Source organism: Phaseolus vulgaris, chromosome 3 (assembly GCF_051622355.1).
Source record: "Phaseolus vulgaris cultivar YP4 chromosome 3, ASM5162235v1, whole genome shotgun sequence".
NCBI classification, from domain to species: domain Eukaryota; kingdom Viridiplantae; phylum Streptophyta; class Magnoliopsida; order Fabales; family Fabaceae; genus Phaseolus; species Phaseolus vulgaris.
This window is the reverse complement of record NC_143500.1, coordinates 28,127,052-28,146,030: the sequence shown is the minus strand read 5'-3', so window position 1 is coordinate 28,146,030 and position 18,979 is coordinate 28,127,052. Positions and strand designations below refer to the sequence as shown.

Here is an 18,979-nt window from a genome sequence, read left to right as displayed (position 1 = left end):
ATCCTATATTGCGTTTGAATCCTTAGAGGTTCAGTGTAATGGGAATATATTTTTAAAAAAAAATATTTTTCGTAAGGACAAATATATCGTTAGATAAAGAATTTTTTTTTATCACATACTAAGGTATTATCTATAAAAATTGAATTGACGAAAAAATAATACTTGTAATAAATAACCTGTGAAAGGAAAATAGTATTTCAATAACCTTCACACAAAAAAATCACAAATTATAATTAATAAAATATTATATTATTCTATATAAATTCATGAATTAAAGAAAAACTAAAAGTTGATGCACTTACCATTACGATTCTGAGCTTTCATGAAAGAACCATTGTTACAAAATAAAGTTACAAAAAGTATGCCATTATATGAATTACACAAAAACAAACTCATTAAATAAATTAAAATGTACACATAAAATTGAAAAACAACGAAATATAACAACGTCAAAATCAACTATAAAATCATTATGTATCTCAAACATAATGTCAACTTATGAAACCAACAATATTACATAAAGAGATTTAAAAATATAATTGTACTAATACATCATAATATGTTCTACATAGAAATTAAAGAAAGTCTACAATACATGAAAATAGATCATTCAAGTTACAAAACATTAGAGAAACAGTATGAAATTTTACTAATCCCTTTTTTATCTTGATATTTTTTCTTAATATCCTCAGTGGGATATCATCATCGGGTGTGTGCGCAGGTGAAGCAAGATCTCTTGTAACTCGTGGAGCAACCACTTCAGCAGCAGTAGCTAAGACACTATCACTGCCTAAATCAACAGTTTTAGATTACAAGTCAGCAACTTCATTGGAAAATTTATTAGTAAGATTCAATTATTCAATTTTTTAAAACAATACTTTAAATGAAAATTACTTGAGAAAGTGGTATAGAGGAATCATCCTATTCGACATCTTTAACAGTACACCGTCTTTTCTTCTGAGAATGAAGTTTCTTCACAAAATGAGAATTAAATTAAGTTAAAACAGTAAAAATAAGGAATTTCAGGGTAAAATGTAAGTCAAAATAGACTGAAATTAGGAAACATACCACATTTTCAACACGACCATCATAAAACCTTTGTAGAGTACTGTACCGCCCAGGTAGTCGGAATTGATGACGTGGCTACAAGCAATAGTATAGGCGTGTTGAATGGGACGCCTGGCTGGCAGAGGGGAAGGACGTCGGGGGGTTCGTGTGATCGTCAGTCGTTAAGTTGGCGTGCCCCGATCTCTAACATACCTAAACCAGCGGTCACCAAGTTTGTGTTGTAGTCGTCGGGTGTGAACTCAGGTGACAAGGCGATCGGAGATCGCCGAGAGGAGGACATCGCCGAAGGATCAGGAAAGCTTGTTCCAGGCTTTCGGAGCAAAGGATGAAGTCGTCAGATAGTCGTTTCTCAGCTGGCCAGAGGCTGAGGTCGGGGAACAGCTTACCCGAGCGTGCACAGTGAAGTAAGTAAAGTAGAGTATAATGGCGGCCGGCGAGACCACAGGGAAGGTGTGTATGAAGACACCCGTACTCGCCACGCAAAAGAGATCGCGCTCCAAGGCAGCTACACGCTGAGTTGCTTCCTGAATAAGTAACTTAGTCGAACAGCCTGAAGAGTAAGAGGTGACGCTCAAGTCAAAGATGCTCCAGATGGTGACACGTGTACAGCTGGATGCGAGCCACGTGTCCAGATGTGTAACTGTCAAGAGAGAGAAAGCGCACAGGTATATCAGGGATCCTAACAAACTTCTGAGGTACACGCGCGTTTTAGAATACTTCTTTTACGCTTGTGAGAACTTGAGTACGCTGAGAGAGAATATTGCACGGTTCCTGAAGTTCTTAAGTTTTCTCTTAGTATTTTGGTGGTTCAGTCGCTGACTTGGGCGTCGGAGCGTGATCGGCCGCAGCGGCGCCGTTCTTTCTTTTGCAGGTTCTTGAGGTGAATCAAGGCGAAGGACGGAAGCTAGCACGGTGCAAAGTCGATCCAGATTTGACGAGGCAAGGCTCTTGCGTTCTGGTCAACAGGCAGGATCAAGTACTATCATCAATACACACTTTTTTGACACAAAATGATTGGTCAAACCTAAGAGATTGGTCTTTAACACAACCAACTTTAAACAACACAACTTTGCCAATCAAAATATCAAATTCTTTTGGTAGTACACCGAAATCACCGTTCTAAATATTAAAAAAAAAATATCAATTAATATAATAACCTTTTCTTATATGCATAAATAGACATATGCATGGATGGAAAATTTACCTTATCATGACTTTCAAATAATTCAGCGCAAGATTTATTGATCAGTGTAGTGGCATCCCTGTCAAATAGAACGAAAGTAGTGGAATCTGTTTCATCAATTACTCGCAACTTAAGCTTATACCTGAAATATAAAATACATAAAGGTTTACAAATTATATCTATAATTTAATAAATATAATTAATAATTAATTAATAGTTAATTATTAACACAATAATAATTATAATTAAAAATGAATAATTAATATAATAATACAATAAGTATTAAGTATTAAGTATTAAGTAATAAGTAATATGTAATATGTAATTAAAAATAAATTCAGGCAAGTACAAACATTACCTCTGTTGGACTTTGATAACATGTTTGTTACATTTCTCACAAAAAACATTTTGGAATCCGGGTAAACAGCTTTACCGCATAAGCAAGCCGTGTACCACCAATCGTCCTCAATTACAATATGTTTTATTGTAGCCAAGATAACAAAAGTGTTTTGGAATCTGGGTAAACAACTTTACCGCATAAGCAAGTCGTGTACCACCAATCGTCATCAATTATAATATGTTTTATTGTAGCTAAGATAACAAAAGTGTTTTCCTGTAAAAAGAAAAAAAAAATTATCTTAAACTATTAATAATCCATTTCAGTAAACTGTTAAAAAACAATAGTAATACCTTTTTGCAATTTTTCAGGCCTTGAATAGTATTTCTACGAATGAAGTTGATGAATTCATCCTCAACATTTTGTTTTCCATAATCACACGATTGACGGAGTCCCTGTGTAGGAGAATCTGTACTTTCAATCATCCTACACATGTAAAAGTTGTGGTTAGAAAGGGTCATACATTTTAAGTATCGAATAAAAATGTATTAAACTAACTTTTTCTTGAGTTTGGTTGCATCTTTAGACTGTATATTACATATTATTTTTGTACAGTCCAAGCAATGTTGTAGACAAAACTTGTCTGCATTAAAATATAATGCATTGTTTTATAACAAAAATCATGTAAATACAATAATAAAATAAAAAATTTAAATAAAATTACAAATTCATCACTTCACATACCCTGGAAAATGTTTACTTTAGAAAACTGCACACTGATGACAATATCTTGCAACTCTCCACATGACAGAAATGCATTGAGCTCATCAACATAGTTACCAAATAAAGTACACTCCATGCGGTAGCTATTGTAAATTAAAATTAAAATTGTAAGAAAACATATTTTGGATTCGTTATGGTACAAAATATTAGCTTACCCATCAGCTTCAATGGAAATCACATTTAACTTAGTTGATGATCCTTATCTATTCAGCTCTTTTTCATTCAGTTCCCACACCAGTTAATATTCCAATAATTATCTGTAAAAACATATTCATTTAAACACATGTCGAAAGAAATTTGTTCAAGTAAAAGAATATTACTTACCGACTAAGTAGTCAGTATCAAAACCAAGGGCCCTTAACACATAAATTAGGGTGTAATGAGGTATTGCACATGAAACTAGATCATTACCAACACAAGTTACTTTGGTTCCAAACTGAAAATTTATTTTGTATTGGTGACAGGTAGTGCGATAAGATCCTGAATTAGTAGACACACTAAAGAAATAGAAGGAATAAACTGTATCCTCAAATATATCATTTTGAAACTTATAAATTAGAGTTCTTCTAACGGAAACATGAATTATATCACCCTGAAAGATAGCAACAAACATTAAGAATGATTAATAAAAATTACATTGAACTGTAGTAAAAAAAATATGAAAGAAAATGATAAAGTATTTTACATCTTTGTCTTGTATCACCATTTCCATGGAGAATGGAAACTTTGTTTTCTTGAAATCAAAAACAAACCACAAATGTATAACTATCAGGATCCAATTTTCACTTTGTAGATTAACATCTTTGAAACAATTTGTATTTTGTCTTAACACAAACATTGTAATGGTGACCTTTGAGTAAAAGGAAAATGTAGAATGCAATGGTCAATGTGAAACACAAAACATACCGATTATATATATATACATACACACTGAGGAAGTGGTACGAAATTATTTTCAAAAATATCAAAAAAACAACTTTACAATTTCAAATTGAAATAGCTAGGAATAGTAAGAAAACATAATAAAAGTATAAGAGTATTGTGAGACAAAAACAAACATTCCAATTTTCAAATGGGATATAGTTTTAGCTAAGAATAAACATGAATTTAGTTCAAATATGTCATACGACAAAAATAATCATAAATAACATGAAATAAATATTCAGGTAATGAAAAAAAATTAAGTTTAAAAATGTTAAATGAATGACAAAAACAAAGTTAACCATGTCAGGTTTCATACAGAAGAGATTAAGCATATAAAAAATCGAAACTTTAAAACATGCAAACAATTTTGCTTTTAGATTCAGAAAAACATGTTTCTACTTTCAGCATTGTGATTAATGAAATTTTTGTTTGACTTTTAAAACATCAATAAACAATCAGGTTGCATAAAGAAAACATTTGAACAGACATGTATGTATATAAACAATAAACAATCACACTAAACAATTCAACATCCAAGCAATGTGTCCAAAAATTGAAACACAAAGTACAACATTATTGAAATTCTTAGCATGATCTAAAAACCCTACTATGCAAAAAAAAATGGAATTTTAGGTACGTTTGTTTAGGACATTTGCAAAAGAGAATTCTTGTTTAGCAAAAAAAAAGAACCCTTGCTTTGAAATTTCTGAAATAATACACAGATTGCCAGAATACACAGATGCAGAATATAGACAAAAAAAGGTGGAAACCATAAATGACTAAAAATTATAATGAGTGAGATAAAGTTTTAGAAGAGAGTTCAACAATAAAAAGGAAATGTCTTTCAGATAAAAAATTTGAAATATGTTTCAAAGGACAAAAAGTCGAAACAGTAACTACCCAAAAAAAAACATTAATCCATTAACGATTAAAAAAACAAAACAAAAAACATAATGAAAAAAACCAAGTGTATAGAAGAACAAAAATATAAAAGAATGGAATCCATAACCGGGAAATCACACCAATTTCATTTAACCATACACTCTTGCTTTTCCATGCGGACGAAAGAAGGAAAAAATATTTCCTTAGTGCTTGATATACTGGGGAATCAGTTTGAAAACATGAAAATCAAGAAGCAAAGCTATAAAAGTAGCGGTGGTGTTCACAGATTACTGAAAACGTAAAGAAGTCAAAGAGGAGAAAAAGTGAGATAGAAAGCGCAAAGATCAACATTAATGATTTAACATAATTAGGTAATAAAAACAAAAGAACCAAATGAAAGAAAGTCGGTAGAAGTATAAAATCATATCTAACATTACTGAAAGTACAAAATGATATTTGAAAAAATGGTAACTCTTTTAATACTTCCTTTGCAAAACATGAAAATGAAGATACAAAACTTGATACAAAGAGCACAAAACAACATCGATGACTTAAGTCAATAAGGTAATACAAACAAAAAAACCAATGCAATGCACGCAAGTAAAGGTTTAAAATCATATTTAAGTTTGCTGAAAGTATAAAATGGGAATGTCATATCCAAAATTTTTAGAGAAAGTGGTTTGAACCAAATGGGATATATGTGTAAAAATGAAAACTTTATCAACACATCCTGTGCAAACATGAAAATGAAGAAACAAACCTATCTTTGACTTGAATACATTAAAAATACAAATTTTCTTAACACTTTCTCTGAAAAAAAGACAAGATGAAACCTTTATCCCCTTTCCGCCTCATTGTTAACCACACACTTCCTATGGTCCTACCTTGACTATTAACAACACAAACTAAAACAAAAATAAAGGTCTTATGCTATAGACGATGAACATAAAACAAGTTCTTTATCCAACAAAAAAAATCACTTCCATTCAATGGACTATTTTGAGGATATAAAAAATGAGAATGAATGAATGAACTTTACTTGGAGCTGAAAAAAGGACAATAAATGAAGTATTGCAAGAAACCACAATGAGTAAACTATTGGATGAGTTGAAAAACCAAAATGAATGAAAAATTGCATTTATTTAATGGTATTTGATATTTATAAATTTTCAATTAACTTTTATAAATTAAAATAACTTTTATTTGTGTAAAATATTTAATCATTTAGATTTTGTATTTATTTAGGATTTTGAAAGATTTAGAAATATTATTTATTTTAGATTATTATTTAAGTAGGAAATAAAATTATTTAGGATTTGTATTTATTTAGAACTTTGAAAAACATAGATATTTAATTAATTTAGATTTTTATTTAAGAATGACATTAAATAATTTAGGAATTGTACTGATTTTGAATTTTTATTTAAGAATGACATTACATATTTTTGGACTTATATTTATTTATAATGTAGAAAAAACTATAAACTTCATATTTTAGATTTTTATTTAAGTTGAAAATAAAACAACTTAAGATATTGTGATTATTTAGGATTTTGAAAAAAATAAAAAAAATTATTTATTTGAGATTTTTATTTAAGAATGACATTAAATTATTTAGAATATGTGTTGCTTTAGAATTTTGAATAATTTAGTAAATTTATTCATTTTCAATTTTTATTTATGAATGTCATTAAAATTGAGTGAATCTATATTCATTTAAAATTTTGAAAAACTTATAAATTTTATTTGATTTTTTTAAGTAGGAAATAAATAAAAGGACCAAGAATATAAAAAAATATAATGAAAGTATTGTTAGACAAAGAAACTATTCTCATTTTTCAGATTAACAGATTGCAAAAAAATATGAGAACAAAATAAACGAAAGCAAAATATTTGCACAAACAAAGAAAATGCTAAATAATAGTAATAGTAATAATGGACATTTAATATGAATCAGAAAGGTAATTAATGATCTTGGAATTGTAAATTTTGAAAATCTGAAAGAATAAATAAAAATAATTAATAATATAAATAATAATAATATTGGAATTGGAAATAAGTGTGCAACAGAAGTCAGAAAAAGATATGAATCAGAAAGGGAATTAATCATCTTGGAATTGTAAATTTTGAAAATATAAAAGAATAAATAATATTAAATAATAATAATAATAATCAATAATAATAAAATGAAAGTTATAATACACAAACACAATTACCTCTTAAACCTTTTTATACCGACTAGTCCTCGGACATCGATGACTGCTAGTAATGGTGGGCCACATAAGTTGGGTCCCACAAACGGCATGAGCCAGTGTCCCACAAGCGGCATGAGCCAGTGTGCAATTAGTTGTCCGATGTTGATCACCAGGATATGTCGACGTGTCCTCGGCAACAGAGTAAGGCCGATGTGGCATCAGGCATCGATTGTTTAAACAACTAAATTGGGCCACGAAAGGTGGGTCCCAGAAAACACACCAGTTAGTAATGAAACACCCGGAGGTAGGGGGAAGCCTAAGTCACAAAGGATCCATGCGTGTAGTGTGGACAGGGTGACTAGGCGCAGCACGAGTAAAGAGTCTTGGAAGCCACGAATGTCCGTTAGGGTTAGGGTTTCCAATGGAGACTGCATGCATGGCACGTGAATACTTAGGGCGCCCCCAGAACAGATGGCCCTAGAGATTGGGTGCACAAGGTGGTACCCAGGTGGCCATTCTGTTAAAGGTTGCACTCCAGCAAGGGGAGTCTTACGCGCTAGATTACACTAAGATTGGGTAATAACGGCGCAAGAGCATTTCTCCAGAAACCCTAAATGCGGGTAATGGAAACAAAAGAAACCCTAGACTATATAAAGGGTAGTAAGAAAACCCACAAGGTACGCAGTTTCTGAGATTAGAACTATTACACTCACATATTATTTCTTAGCCCCAGTATTGACTTGAGTGTCGGAGTGCAAACGACCTCTAGGGCGCCCCCTTTGTCTTTGCAGGTGCAGAATGTTTCGATCGAGGGAAGCGCAAACCTAAGAAGGGAAAAGAGGGCGTAAGATCATTGTTAGAGTCAACCGGCAAACAAGTCAACCAGCAAGAACATTTGGCACCCACCGTGGGGCGTTAAAACTTGGTCCCATTGACAAGTGAAGAGAATAGATCCAACAATACGAGGAACACGAGGCAAGGATCCGTCGCACCGAACGGAGGGGAAAACATCACCATGCAACAAATCATGGAGTCTATGTGCGCCCTTCAGGAGACGATGGTGACATCCAGAATGGATCAGGAACGCATCCGGATTGACTTGGCTGAGTCGCAAACAAGGAACGAAGAACTGCGCAGGACCAACGAGGAACTGCGCAGGAATTTGCAGCAGGCAGGGAACACGTGGTGCATGAGCGAGCCCCGCCTACACCACCCAGGGCTTTCCCAATGTCATTCTCGAAGGAGATCATGGATGCCGTGATACCAGCCACCTTCGTAGGTCCTAAAGCCGCCTTTACAGGTGTAGAGGATCCGAAGGCTCATCTCACGGCCTTCCACACCCAAATGATGTTGTTTGGGGGATCTGATGCAGTGCATTGCAAGTTGTTCATGAGCACGCTGACAGGCACAGTGCTAGACTAGTTTCTCATCCTCCCTGACGGACATGTAACGTCGTTTGCGCAGTTTTCTACGTTGTTCAGGGATCAATACATCGTCAATAGGGCTCCCCTGCCAATCTCTTACGATCTTTTTGATGTAAGACAGTACCAGGGAGAATTCTTGAAGGACTTCCTCAGCCGATTTGTGGCACAGGTGGTAAGACTGCACACCAAGGACGAGGATATGGTGGTGCATGCTTTCAGAAAGGGAATCTTACCGGGACCCTTCAGTGAGTCACTCATCAGGTCTCTCCCCAAAACCTTTTGCGAGATCAGGCGTCGAGCGGTAGCGCATATCGTCGCAGAAGAGGAAGTCACCGAGAAGCGCAAAATCGTTGCCCCTGTCTTCCCGCGAGGGCCGAATCGACCTCATCCCATGAGGGTACATGAGGCGACGACAGAGAAGAAGTCTCTAAGGAGCAGTAGCCCTACAAGGCCAGAAAGCCCCAGACCATGGCGCGCGAGGGAGGATGCGCCCCCCAGGCACAACTTCCTGGTAGAGTTGAAGGAGTCGATCGCTATTCCCAACATAGCGGAGAGACGGAAGATGCCCCCGAAAACAAACAAGAGATTGGGGCCTAGCAAGAACGCTTGGTGTGAGTTCCACCAAGCGTATGGCAACCCCATACGTAACTACTTATCACTAGGGCACCAGTTAGACGAACTAGTGAAGAACAATTTCTTGAAGGACTATTTGCAGGAGCCACAAGGGGTTCAGACGTTGGTAGCACCAGGGGGTGATCAAGGGCACGAGATGCCCGTTCATGGCGAAATTCACACCATTTCAGGAGGCTTCTCGGGAGGGGGATGCACTCCTTCTCAGCGGAAGAAATACGCACGAGCGGTGATGACGGTAGAGGTGCAAGAGGCAGACCAGGCTCTTGACATCGACCTCGTCTTCACCAAGGCCGACCTCCGAGATGTCGTCCCCCTCGACAATGACCCAGTGGTGATCTCGGTAGTAACAACGGGAAGAAAGGTGCATCGTGTTCTAGTGGACCAGGGAAGCTCGGCAGACGTGATGTTCTGGTCGACCTTCAACAAATTGCAGTTGTCTCCCAACCAATTGAGGCCTTACATCGGCTGCTTGTATGGATTCGTTGGAGACCAGGTAGAAGTGTGTGGACACATAGAGCTGAGGACCACCTTCACGGATGGTGTAGATTCCCACACAGAGAACATCAAGTACCTTGTTGTTAATGCTCCCTCAGCTTACAACATACTGTTGCGAAAACTTGCCTTGAACAGAATGAGACTAATAGCATCGACAAGGCACATGAGGATGAAACTACCTTCCTTGGAGGGGACTGTGATCACCATCAGATCAGACCAGAAGGAGGCTAAGAGGTGTTACGAGAATAGCCTCAAAACAAAGAAAGGAGTGTTCACTGTCACCACCTGGGCCCCAAGTGAAGAAGGGGTCGCCCGTGTAGAAGTCGCCTGGGAAAGGAGACCCAAACCAGCAGAAGACGTCCTAGAGAGCGAGATCGGTGGCAGAATGTTTAAGTTTGGCAAGTCTCTAGGCCAAGGGACGTAGGACCAAATTGCCGAAGTCATAGCACGCCACCTGGACTCCTTCGCGTGGTCCACCTCGGACATGCCTGGCATAGACCTCGACTTCCTAGCCATCGTCTTACAATGGACCCCCAGGTCCGACCTGTTCGCCAAAGGAGGAGAAAGTTCAACAAGGAGAGGCAGCACGTCATCAAAGAAGAAACGCGAAAGTTGCTGAGTGTCGACCACATTAGGGAGATTCAGTACCCAGAGTGGCTGGCAAATGTGGTGCTGGTAAAGAAGGCCAACAGGAAGTGGAGGATGTGCGTAGACTTCACAGACCTCAACAAGGCCTGCCCAAAGGACTCCTACCCCCTGCCAAGCATTGATGCTTTGGTAGACAGCGCCTCCGAGTTGCAGGTTGCTCAACTTTTTGGATGCCATTTCTGGGTACAACCAGATCAAGATGCATCCCAGGGATGAGTGCAAGACGACATTCATGATGGAGCTATCTTGCTATTGTTACACAGTGATGCCCTTTGGGCTGAAGAACATAGGTACCACCTACCAGAGGCTTATGGACAGGGTACTCGCGCCCATGATAGGGCGAAATATGCAAGCATACGTGGATGATATGGTGGTGACCTCGCAGGTAAAGGATTAGCACGTTGCTGATTTAGAAGAGTTATTTACAACAATAGCTAAGTATAGACTGAAGCTAAACCCAGAGAAGTGTGTGTTCGGGGTGGAAACGGGCAAGTTCTTGGGCTTCTTACTCACCGAACGTGGGATAGAAGCGAACCCAGAGAAGTGCGCTGCAATCCTCGCAATGAGGAGCCCCGATCTCAGTAAAGGAGGTGCAGCAGTTGATAGGGCGGATGGCCGCTTTGTCCAGATTTGTATCAGCTAGAGGGGATAAAGGTAACCCCTATTTATTGTGCCTGAGGAGGAACAGTAGGTTCATATGGACCAGAGAATGCGAGGAGGCATTCCTCAAGCTGAAGGAGTACTTGGTCAGTCCTCCAGTATTATGCAAACCGCAGCTAGGCACACGGCTTTGCCTATACTTTGCGGTCACTGATCGGGCGATCAGTTCGGTCCTCGTGCAAGAGCAGGACCAGGTACAAAAGCTAATTTAATTTGTGAGAAAAGTATTGCAAGGGCCCGAGGTGAGATACCAAGCCCTAGAGAAGGCAGCTCTAGCAATAGTATTCTCAGCGAGAAGACTTCGCCACTACTTCCAGAGCTTTACTGTGGTGGTGATGGCAGACCTTCCCATTTGCAAGGTCTTACAGAAGCCAGGCGTTGTAGGAAGAATTGTGTGTTGGGCGGTAGAGCTATCAGAATTTGACGTACAATATGAGCCTAGAGGCCCTATCAAAGGCCATGTTTATGCTGACTTCGTAGTGGAGCTCTCCTTGGAAGAAATGCACCATGAAGAGTCTAACTTCTTATGGATGCTCTTTGTAGATGGTTCCTCTAACCAACAAGGCAGCGGAGCTGGCGTCATCCTGGAAGGGCCAAATGGGCTATTGATTGAGCAGACCCTGCGATTTGCTTTCAAGTCCAGTAACAACCAGGCAGAGTATGAAGCTCTGATCGTTGGAATACTGTTAGCTAAGGAGATGGGTGCACAATGTTTGTTGGCGAAGAGTGACTCCCTACTAGTCACGGGCCAAGTAATAGGAGAATACCATGCCAAAGACCCTCAGATGGCTACTTATCTAGAATATGTCCAAATCTTGAAGAAGTCATTTGCGGTGTTCGAATTGATACATGTCCCTAGAGAGCAGAATGCCCGAGCTGACTTACTAGCAAAGCTCGCCAATTCGGGCAATGGGGGAAAACAGAGGACAATCATCCAGGAAACCTTGAAGACACCTCGAACCTTCATTGCATATAATTTGGTAGGGGTCCATCAAGTTAGCACGTCGGAAGGGAGGAATAAGAGTCATCGGTCATTGTCTCAGGAGACACTGAAAACGCCTAGGATAAGCACATACCCAATTCTTGGGGAAGAGTCATTGCAGGTCTGTCTGGTTGAAAGAGGAGAAACTTAAATGACGCCCTACAACCGTTACTTGGCTAATGGGATACTCCCGCTGAAACACACAGAGGCCAGAAAAATAAAGAAGAATTCGACCAAATACACCCTCATTGATGGGGAATTATTCAGACACGGGTTTACCCACCTTATTTTGGTATGTGTAAGCGGTGAGCAATGCGCGCGAATAATGGCATAACTCCATGAAGGGATATGCAGAAGTCACATCGGTGGCCAATCTCTAGCATCAAAGGCCATTCGCGCGGGATACTATTGGCCAACCATAAGGGAAGACTGCACGAGGAACACACAGCAGTGCAAGCAATGTCAGCAACACGCCGACTGGCACAAGGCGCCACCAGAAGAGCTCAGATCAATTTATAGCCCTTGTCCATTTCATACCTGGGGAATCGATATCCTAGGGCCTTTCCCTTTGGCGATACGGCAGATGAAGTACCTCGTGGTTGCCATATTTCACGAAGTGGATAGAGGTTGAGCTAGTGGCGCAGATTACAACCCACAAGATTCAGCACTTCGTGTTGAAGAACATAGTATGCCGCTTTGGAGTACCAAAACAGTTGGTGTCTGATAATGGCAACCAGTTCGAAAGCCAGCAGTTGGGAAAGCTTTGTACAGAACTTGGGATAAAACAGGTGTTCGCATTAGTCAAACACCCCAGACGAATGGGCAGGTTGAGTTTGCCAACCGAGTTCTGCTCAGAGTTCTGAAGAGAAGGTTGGAGAAGGCCAAAGGGACCTAGGCAGAAGAAGTCCCCATAATTGTGTGGGCTTACCACAGTACTCCCCAGTCCACCACCAGGGAAACACCCTTCAGCTTGGTGTATGGTTCGGACGCGATAATTCCCATAGAGATCTAGGAGAACTCGCCACGCTTTCAGAACTTCGTGACCGATGAGTCTAATGAAGAAAGAAAGGTGAATCTAGACTTACTGGATGAGGTCAGGGAGGAAGCAAGAATCAAAGTTGAAGCCTTGAAGAGAAGGGTGGAGTACAAGTACAGCTCCAAGCTGAGACCTCGGCAGTTCCAGGTCTCTGACCTGGTGATGCGGAAGGCCCACCCATACCAGCTAGAGAACAAGTTGTCTCCCAAGTGGACTGGTCCTTTCAGGGTGACAAAGGCCCTTGGAAAAGGGGCATACAGGCTTGAGACATTAGAGGGCGGCGCGATTCCTCATACATGGAATGCGACCAACCTCAAATTTTACTTCAGTTGAACTAGTGCATTGTACGTAGTTTTTAGGGGACACTTTTTTTTCCTTACAATGGTTTTTTAACGAGGTCACCCAATAAAGTTTCGGTTGAAGTATATTCTCGAGTATTTTGTACAATGTAGTTTCGAACCATTCACCTGGGTTAGAGGTCTTGAGGTTGGAAAAGGTAGCTTCGCAAAGAACACCTCCCCCTTGAGTGAAAACGCTAAGGTTGATTAATTCCCTTTCTGATTCATATCTTCTTTTTCTGACTTCTGTTGCACACTTATTTCCAATTCCATTATTATTATTATTATTATTATTATTTATTATTATTATTATTAATTACTTTTATTTATTCTTTCAGATTTTCAAAATTTACAATTCCAAGATCATTAATTACCTTTCTGATTCATATTAAATGTCCATTATTACTATTACTATTATTTAGCATTTTCTTTGTTTGTGCAAATATTTTTCTTTCGTTTCTTCTGTTCTCATATTTTTTGCAATCCGTTCATTTGCCAAATGAGAATAGTTTCTTTGTCTGACAACTCATGATATTTTCTTACTATTCTTGGTCCTTTTATTTATTTCCTACTTAAAAAAAATTAAATATAATTTTTAAGTTTTTCAAAATCTTAAATGAATATAAATTCACTCAATTTTAATGTCATTCTTAACTAAAAATTGAAAATGAATAATTTAAATAATATAAATAATTGCATTTATGTAATAAATCTCAAATAACAAAATTCACAGATTATTCATGCTTTCAAACATATAATAATTCATTCATGATACATATAATAATTCATTCATGATACTGTAATATCTTTAAACAAATCCACATAAAATAATTTATTTATATTATTTTGTTATTTATGATTTGACTTATTTGCTACATTATGTATCAAATTAATTTTTAACATTACATAACTTATTACCCAATATATAAACAATAAAATTAAATATATATATATATATATATATATATGACGTGGCAGAAATCGTGTCAACTTGGCACGGTTTCAGTATGACAAGGCAGAAGTCGTGTCAAGTTGGCACGACTTCAGTATGACATGGCAGAAGTCGTGCCTAATTGCGACGATTTGTGCATATGAAGTCGTGTCGAATTAGCACAACTTGCCTAAATTTGTAATTTTTTTTAAACGGATCCTATTTTGGTAAAAACCAAAAAAATAACCTCATCATGGTCAAAAAACCATTTACTTAATTATGATTTTAGTTCTTCAAATTTGAAAGTAAACTCTTCAAATTAAAAAAAAAAATACATCTTTTAAATTAAATATCATTCCTTTTTCGTTTAAAGAACTGAAAACGGTAAATTTCGAGGTTGAAAACGTATTTATTTGGCATTTTGGGATTATATATACATTAAAGATGGGTTTTTTTTCATAACAAATATTCCTTTATCTTTCACGTTTGTAATTTCTAAGATAAAATTAGTATTTTTATCAAGCGATATATTAAATATGACTAAGAACTTCTACCTAACACGGAAAAATTATTTAATGACTTTCAAACAACGTGAATGTAAAACCAAGAGGATGAATTAATACTAAGAAAGTGATCAATGAGAAATCCAACCAAACGGACAAAAAGGATAGTTCACGTGTGAAACTAAAGAGAAAAATGGAAGACTAATGAAAATAGTTGTTTTAGGGATTTAATTAAAGGTTAAAAAATTTACTAAATAAAAACTAATTTTAAAAATAAAAAATCATTAATTACAGTATTTATTAAATTAAGTATATATTATTTTAAAAACGAAAAATTAATCTATATTATTAATAAAATTATAAACTAGTTTTTAAATTAATATCTAATTAACTATTAATTATTAGAGTTCAAAATTTCTAAAGTGTGTAGCTAAAATATTAGTAATTAATTAAATATCAAAAACTAATTTATAAATTTTATTAATAATAGAAATTATTTTAAATATCAATAATTTTAAATTTCTAAAATAATATCTAATTTAATTAATATAATGATTAATTATAATTTATTTTTAAAATTATTTTTTGTTTAATAATTTTTTAATATATTATCTTGTTAAATAGTAATATATACCCTTGAACAAAAGTTTTAATTTTATTTTAGAAATGTCAAACACATTATAAATTATTTCAAACATTTTTTTTTATCTGCAAAGAATGGAATTAAAATTAAAGGAGATACAAAGGGGTATCCCAATCCTTTTACACAAAACACCCTCAAAGAAGGAGAGATCGAACCGTTTGCTATAAAATGCTACAAAAACTAACATTAAAAAACAACCTACCTCTAGAACACTAATAAAACTAGAACAAACAGAGGCATCAACATCCCCACAAACCACAGGACCTCCTTCATCCTCACAATCTATATAGCCTGACAAAACTGAAAAAAACCTGAAGGCTGCAGAATTCAGTGTTTTGTGGCATTTTGAGCAGTCACCACCAGCCATTCCCTTGTTTCTCCTATTCAGCTGTTGGTATTTCAGGACTCGACAGCATATAAATGTGCCCAAAAACGAATTCCCGGGATTGGCATTCATCTTGGCTTCTAATCAGACTGGGAGCACGTAATGATCATCATCAGTATATATACTTCCTGTACGACCATTGATGCCAGTAGCTTCAAGGGTTTCATAGCAGTTTTTATCTTCTTCTCTCTCACACTTCAACCAAGCGTAAGCTGGTGAGATATCTCTTTCCCTTTTGAAGAGGGTGCAGTATTTGGTAGACAGTTTCTGCAAAGAAAAGCGTTTTAATTTAGATATGGTTTCTTTCAACTTTCTCCAATGATGCCTCATGGTTGAATATGCAAATTTGAATATCTGTTTTCCATCATCTTCTTCAAAAACAACGTCCAGAAGCATAAAAGCTCTCAGCTGAGCCCCGCGGGAAACTCCCATGGTGTTCATATCCAAATATGTCAACATCTTTTCATATACTGTTTCATCCTATGATATTACCCGTCCAAATCGGCTCCCAGCATGGCCTGTGAGATTTAAGAACTCCCTTAGTCAACTTTCCATCCGGATTGCTTGGTGAAGTGACAAACTCAATGAATGTAGAGTTACTAACTGTGTTGTTAATCCGTGAGGATGTGCTTCCTTCATAACTAAAACTCCTAGCATTGAAAAATTGTGAATGTGTTCTATACACAGGGTAAAGTGGTGGTGTGGCTAGTACTTTTGCTAGAGGTAGTACAGATGTGTCGGGAGACAAGGCATAAACTACAGCATTTAGGAGTTGTGTTAAGCCACTTCCAAATACAAAGTATTTTCCTTCAGTGATTGCATTTCCAACTATACCATGGAGTTTTTGGATAAGGTCCACCAAAAGTTGTGAGATGTATGATCCATCACTATAAGTATAACCCATTTTGTGCCACCCTGATACTAATATAACACTGCTTCTGGCATGTTTCTTCCAAAAAAGGCTCAAAAAAATATGGATCCCCACTGAAGGCTGCAGAATTCAGAGTTTTGTAGCACACACCCCTACCGATCCCGCAAGACATACTCTGCCGAGGCAACAATCACAGCAGATATGGTCTGTCTAGAGATCAAAATAGCACCAAGATTCCTTTGCTTCTACAAAAACACCACAGGGCTTGACCCAGGGGGAACCATGTCCGCTTTCATGGATAAACTCCCGAAACACGACTACTACCAATGACAGAAAAATGATCACCTTATACCTGCTAAGAACCAACCTCACTTCCTTATTATACCATACCTGTTTCAGCTCGAACTCCAACCACTCAGCGAACCAAGAGAAGACATTGGTTCGGATACAAGAACCAGTCCGAGAAAGCATACGAAAAATCAGATGTTTTGTGCTTTAACCATAACCATGACTGTAGCTGAGCGTTCTGGAAAATCTCATCGGAGTCAGGCACCCCTTGTCTGAAAATCACTATGTTCCTATGCTCCCAAATACAGCTAACGATAGCCGCCTAAAAACCTAACCATACCTAATTCTGTTGACTGGAAATATGTGTTAGATGAAAATTCATAAAGTGGTTCATGAGGTCCTTATTTGGACACCTAGAATACCAATCCACCTATAACATCGGGACCACACTTGTTGTGCAAAACCGCATTCTAAAAAAAGGTGTTGAGAGGATTCCTCCGACAGATTACAAAGAGCACAAAGGGTTGAGGTCACATGCACACCTCATATCAACAAATTAACTCTATTAGGAATTCTATCAATGAGGATTCTCCAAGTTGTAGTAAGTACTTTGGGCATGCCTTTAGCTTGCCATAGGAGACTAAACACACCTTCCCTTGCGGCTGAGCATTGGTGATTATCCAACATAGAATATGCTGACTTAACCGAGAACGTACCCTTCTGGTCCCCCTTCCATAGAAGTTGGTCAAGGGAATCCTTACACAAAGCACCCGTACTTAGTCTGGACAACATGTCTACCTCCATATCCGTCTCCCAATGAAACCTGTCCCTCCTCCAATTCAAATTCCACTGCCAACTATTCTTTTCCCATACTCCTACCTCCCCCACCCTTTTACCTTGGTCAAGTGACAAGGAAAATAGTCTAGGGTACACTGATCTAAGACATTCATTCCCAAGTCACAGATCCTCCCAAAATCTCACTATGGCTCTGTTTCCTACTTTCCACCCAATGGCCTTTTGGAACCAACCGTCTTCAACACCTTCACCGCAGATTTTAGTGAGATCCTTCCACCACCATAATTGGTATTTCGACCTAAGCTGTATATTTTCTGCTACTGTGCCGTATTTAGATGAGAAAATCTCTTTCCATTTTCCTCATTCACTACTCATGAGCCTCCATCTCCATTTCGCCAGGAGAGCCACATTAAAGTTCTTCATTTCCTTCACCCCCATGCCTCCTAACTCTAAAGGCTTACACACATTATCCCAGCTAACCCAAGATATCGACTTGCTTGCTCTGTTTTCCCCAAGCCCATAAGAACTTCCTCTGAATGCTACTGATTTTATTGTACACTGCTACGGGGGCTTTGAAAATCGAGAGGTAGAACAAAGGAATGGCAGTGAACACCGATTTCAACAGACAGATTCGTCCTGCCATTGAAAGAAATCTCCCTTTCCAAGAGCTAAGTTTGGCTTCGACCTTTTTAACTACCGGATCCCAGAACTGTATCTTCCTCGGATTACCACCCACCTCAACCCCAGATATTGGAAAGGAAGCTTCATCGTTTTACGATTCAGATAATATAATTTCAAACATAATCATAGAAATATAATTCTCAGATAATATAATTTTAAAAAAAATTATATACCAAACACAGATTTTGTCCGTATATATAGTTCGTTAATTTTTTATCTCTCAAAACTTATTAAATATATTTCAAATTCCGCTCCATATATTTAACAGAATAAATATTTACTTTTATAGTTACA

The 18,979-nt window shown here is 37.2% G+C and overlaps 2 protein-coding genes and 1 pseudogene across 2 annotated transcripts; 1 reads left to right on the top strand and 2 right to left on the bottom strand.

Annotated features, from left to right (window-relative positions):
• Window positions 1-2,040: 2,040 nt before the first annotated feature.
• LOC137839425 (uncharacterized) lies at window positions 2,041-3,447 on the bottom strand. The gene is made up of 6 exons (XM_090300106.1): window positions 3,333-3,447; window positions 3,147-3,231; window positions 2,942-3,074; window positions 2,806-2,864; window positions 2,273-2,393; window positions 2,041-2,187 (listed from the first exon to the last, which is right to left on the bottom strand). The coding sequence occupies exons 1-6, from the start codon at window positions 3,445-3,447 to the stop codon at window positions 2,041-2,043; spliced, it is 660 nt and encodes a 219-aa protein (XP_090156232.1).
• Window positions 3,448-8,620: 5,173 nt separating this feature from the next.
• Window positions 8,621-10,348, top strand: LOC137839426 (uncharacterized). The gene is made up of 3 exons (XM_090300105.1): window positions 8,621-8,754; window positions 8,854-9,769; window positions 9,863-10,348. Exons 1-3 carry the CDS (start codon window positions 8,621-8,623, stop codon window positions 10,346-10,348), a joined length of 1,536 nt encoding a protein of 511 aa, XP_090156231.1.
• Window positions 10,349-15,908: 5,560 nt separating this feature from the next.
• Window positions 15,909-17,484, bottom strand: LOC137805838 (tryptophan aminotransferase-related protein 4 pseudogene; annotated as a pseudogene).
• Window positions 17,485-18,979: the final 1,495 nt, after the last annotated feature.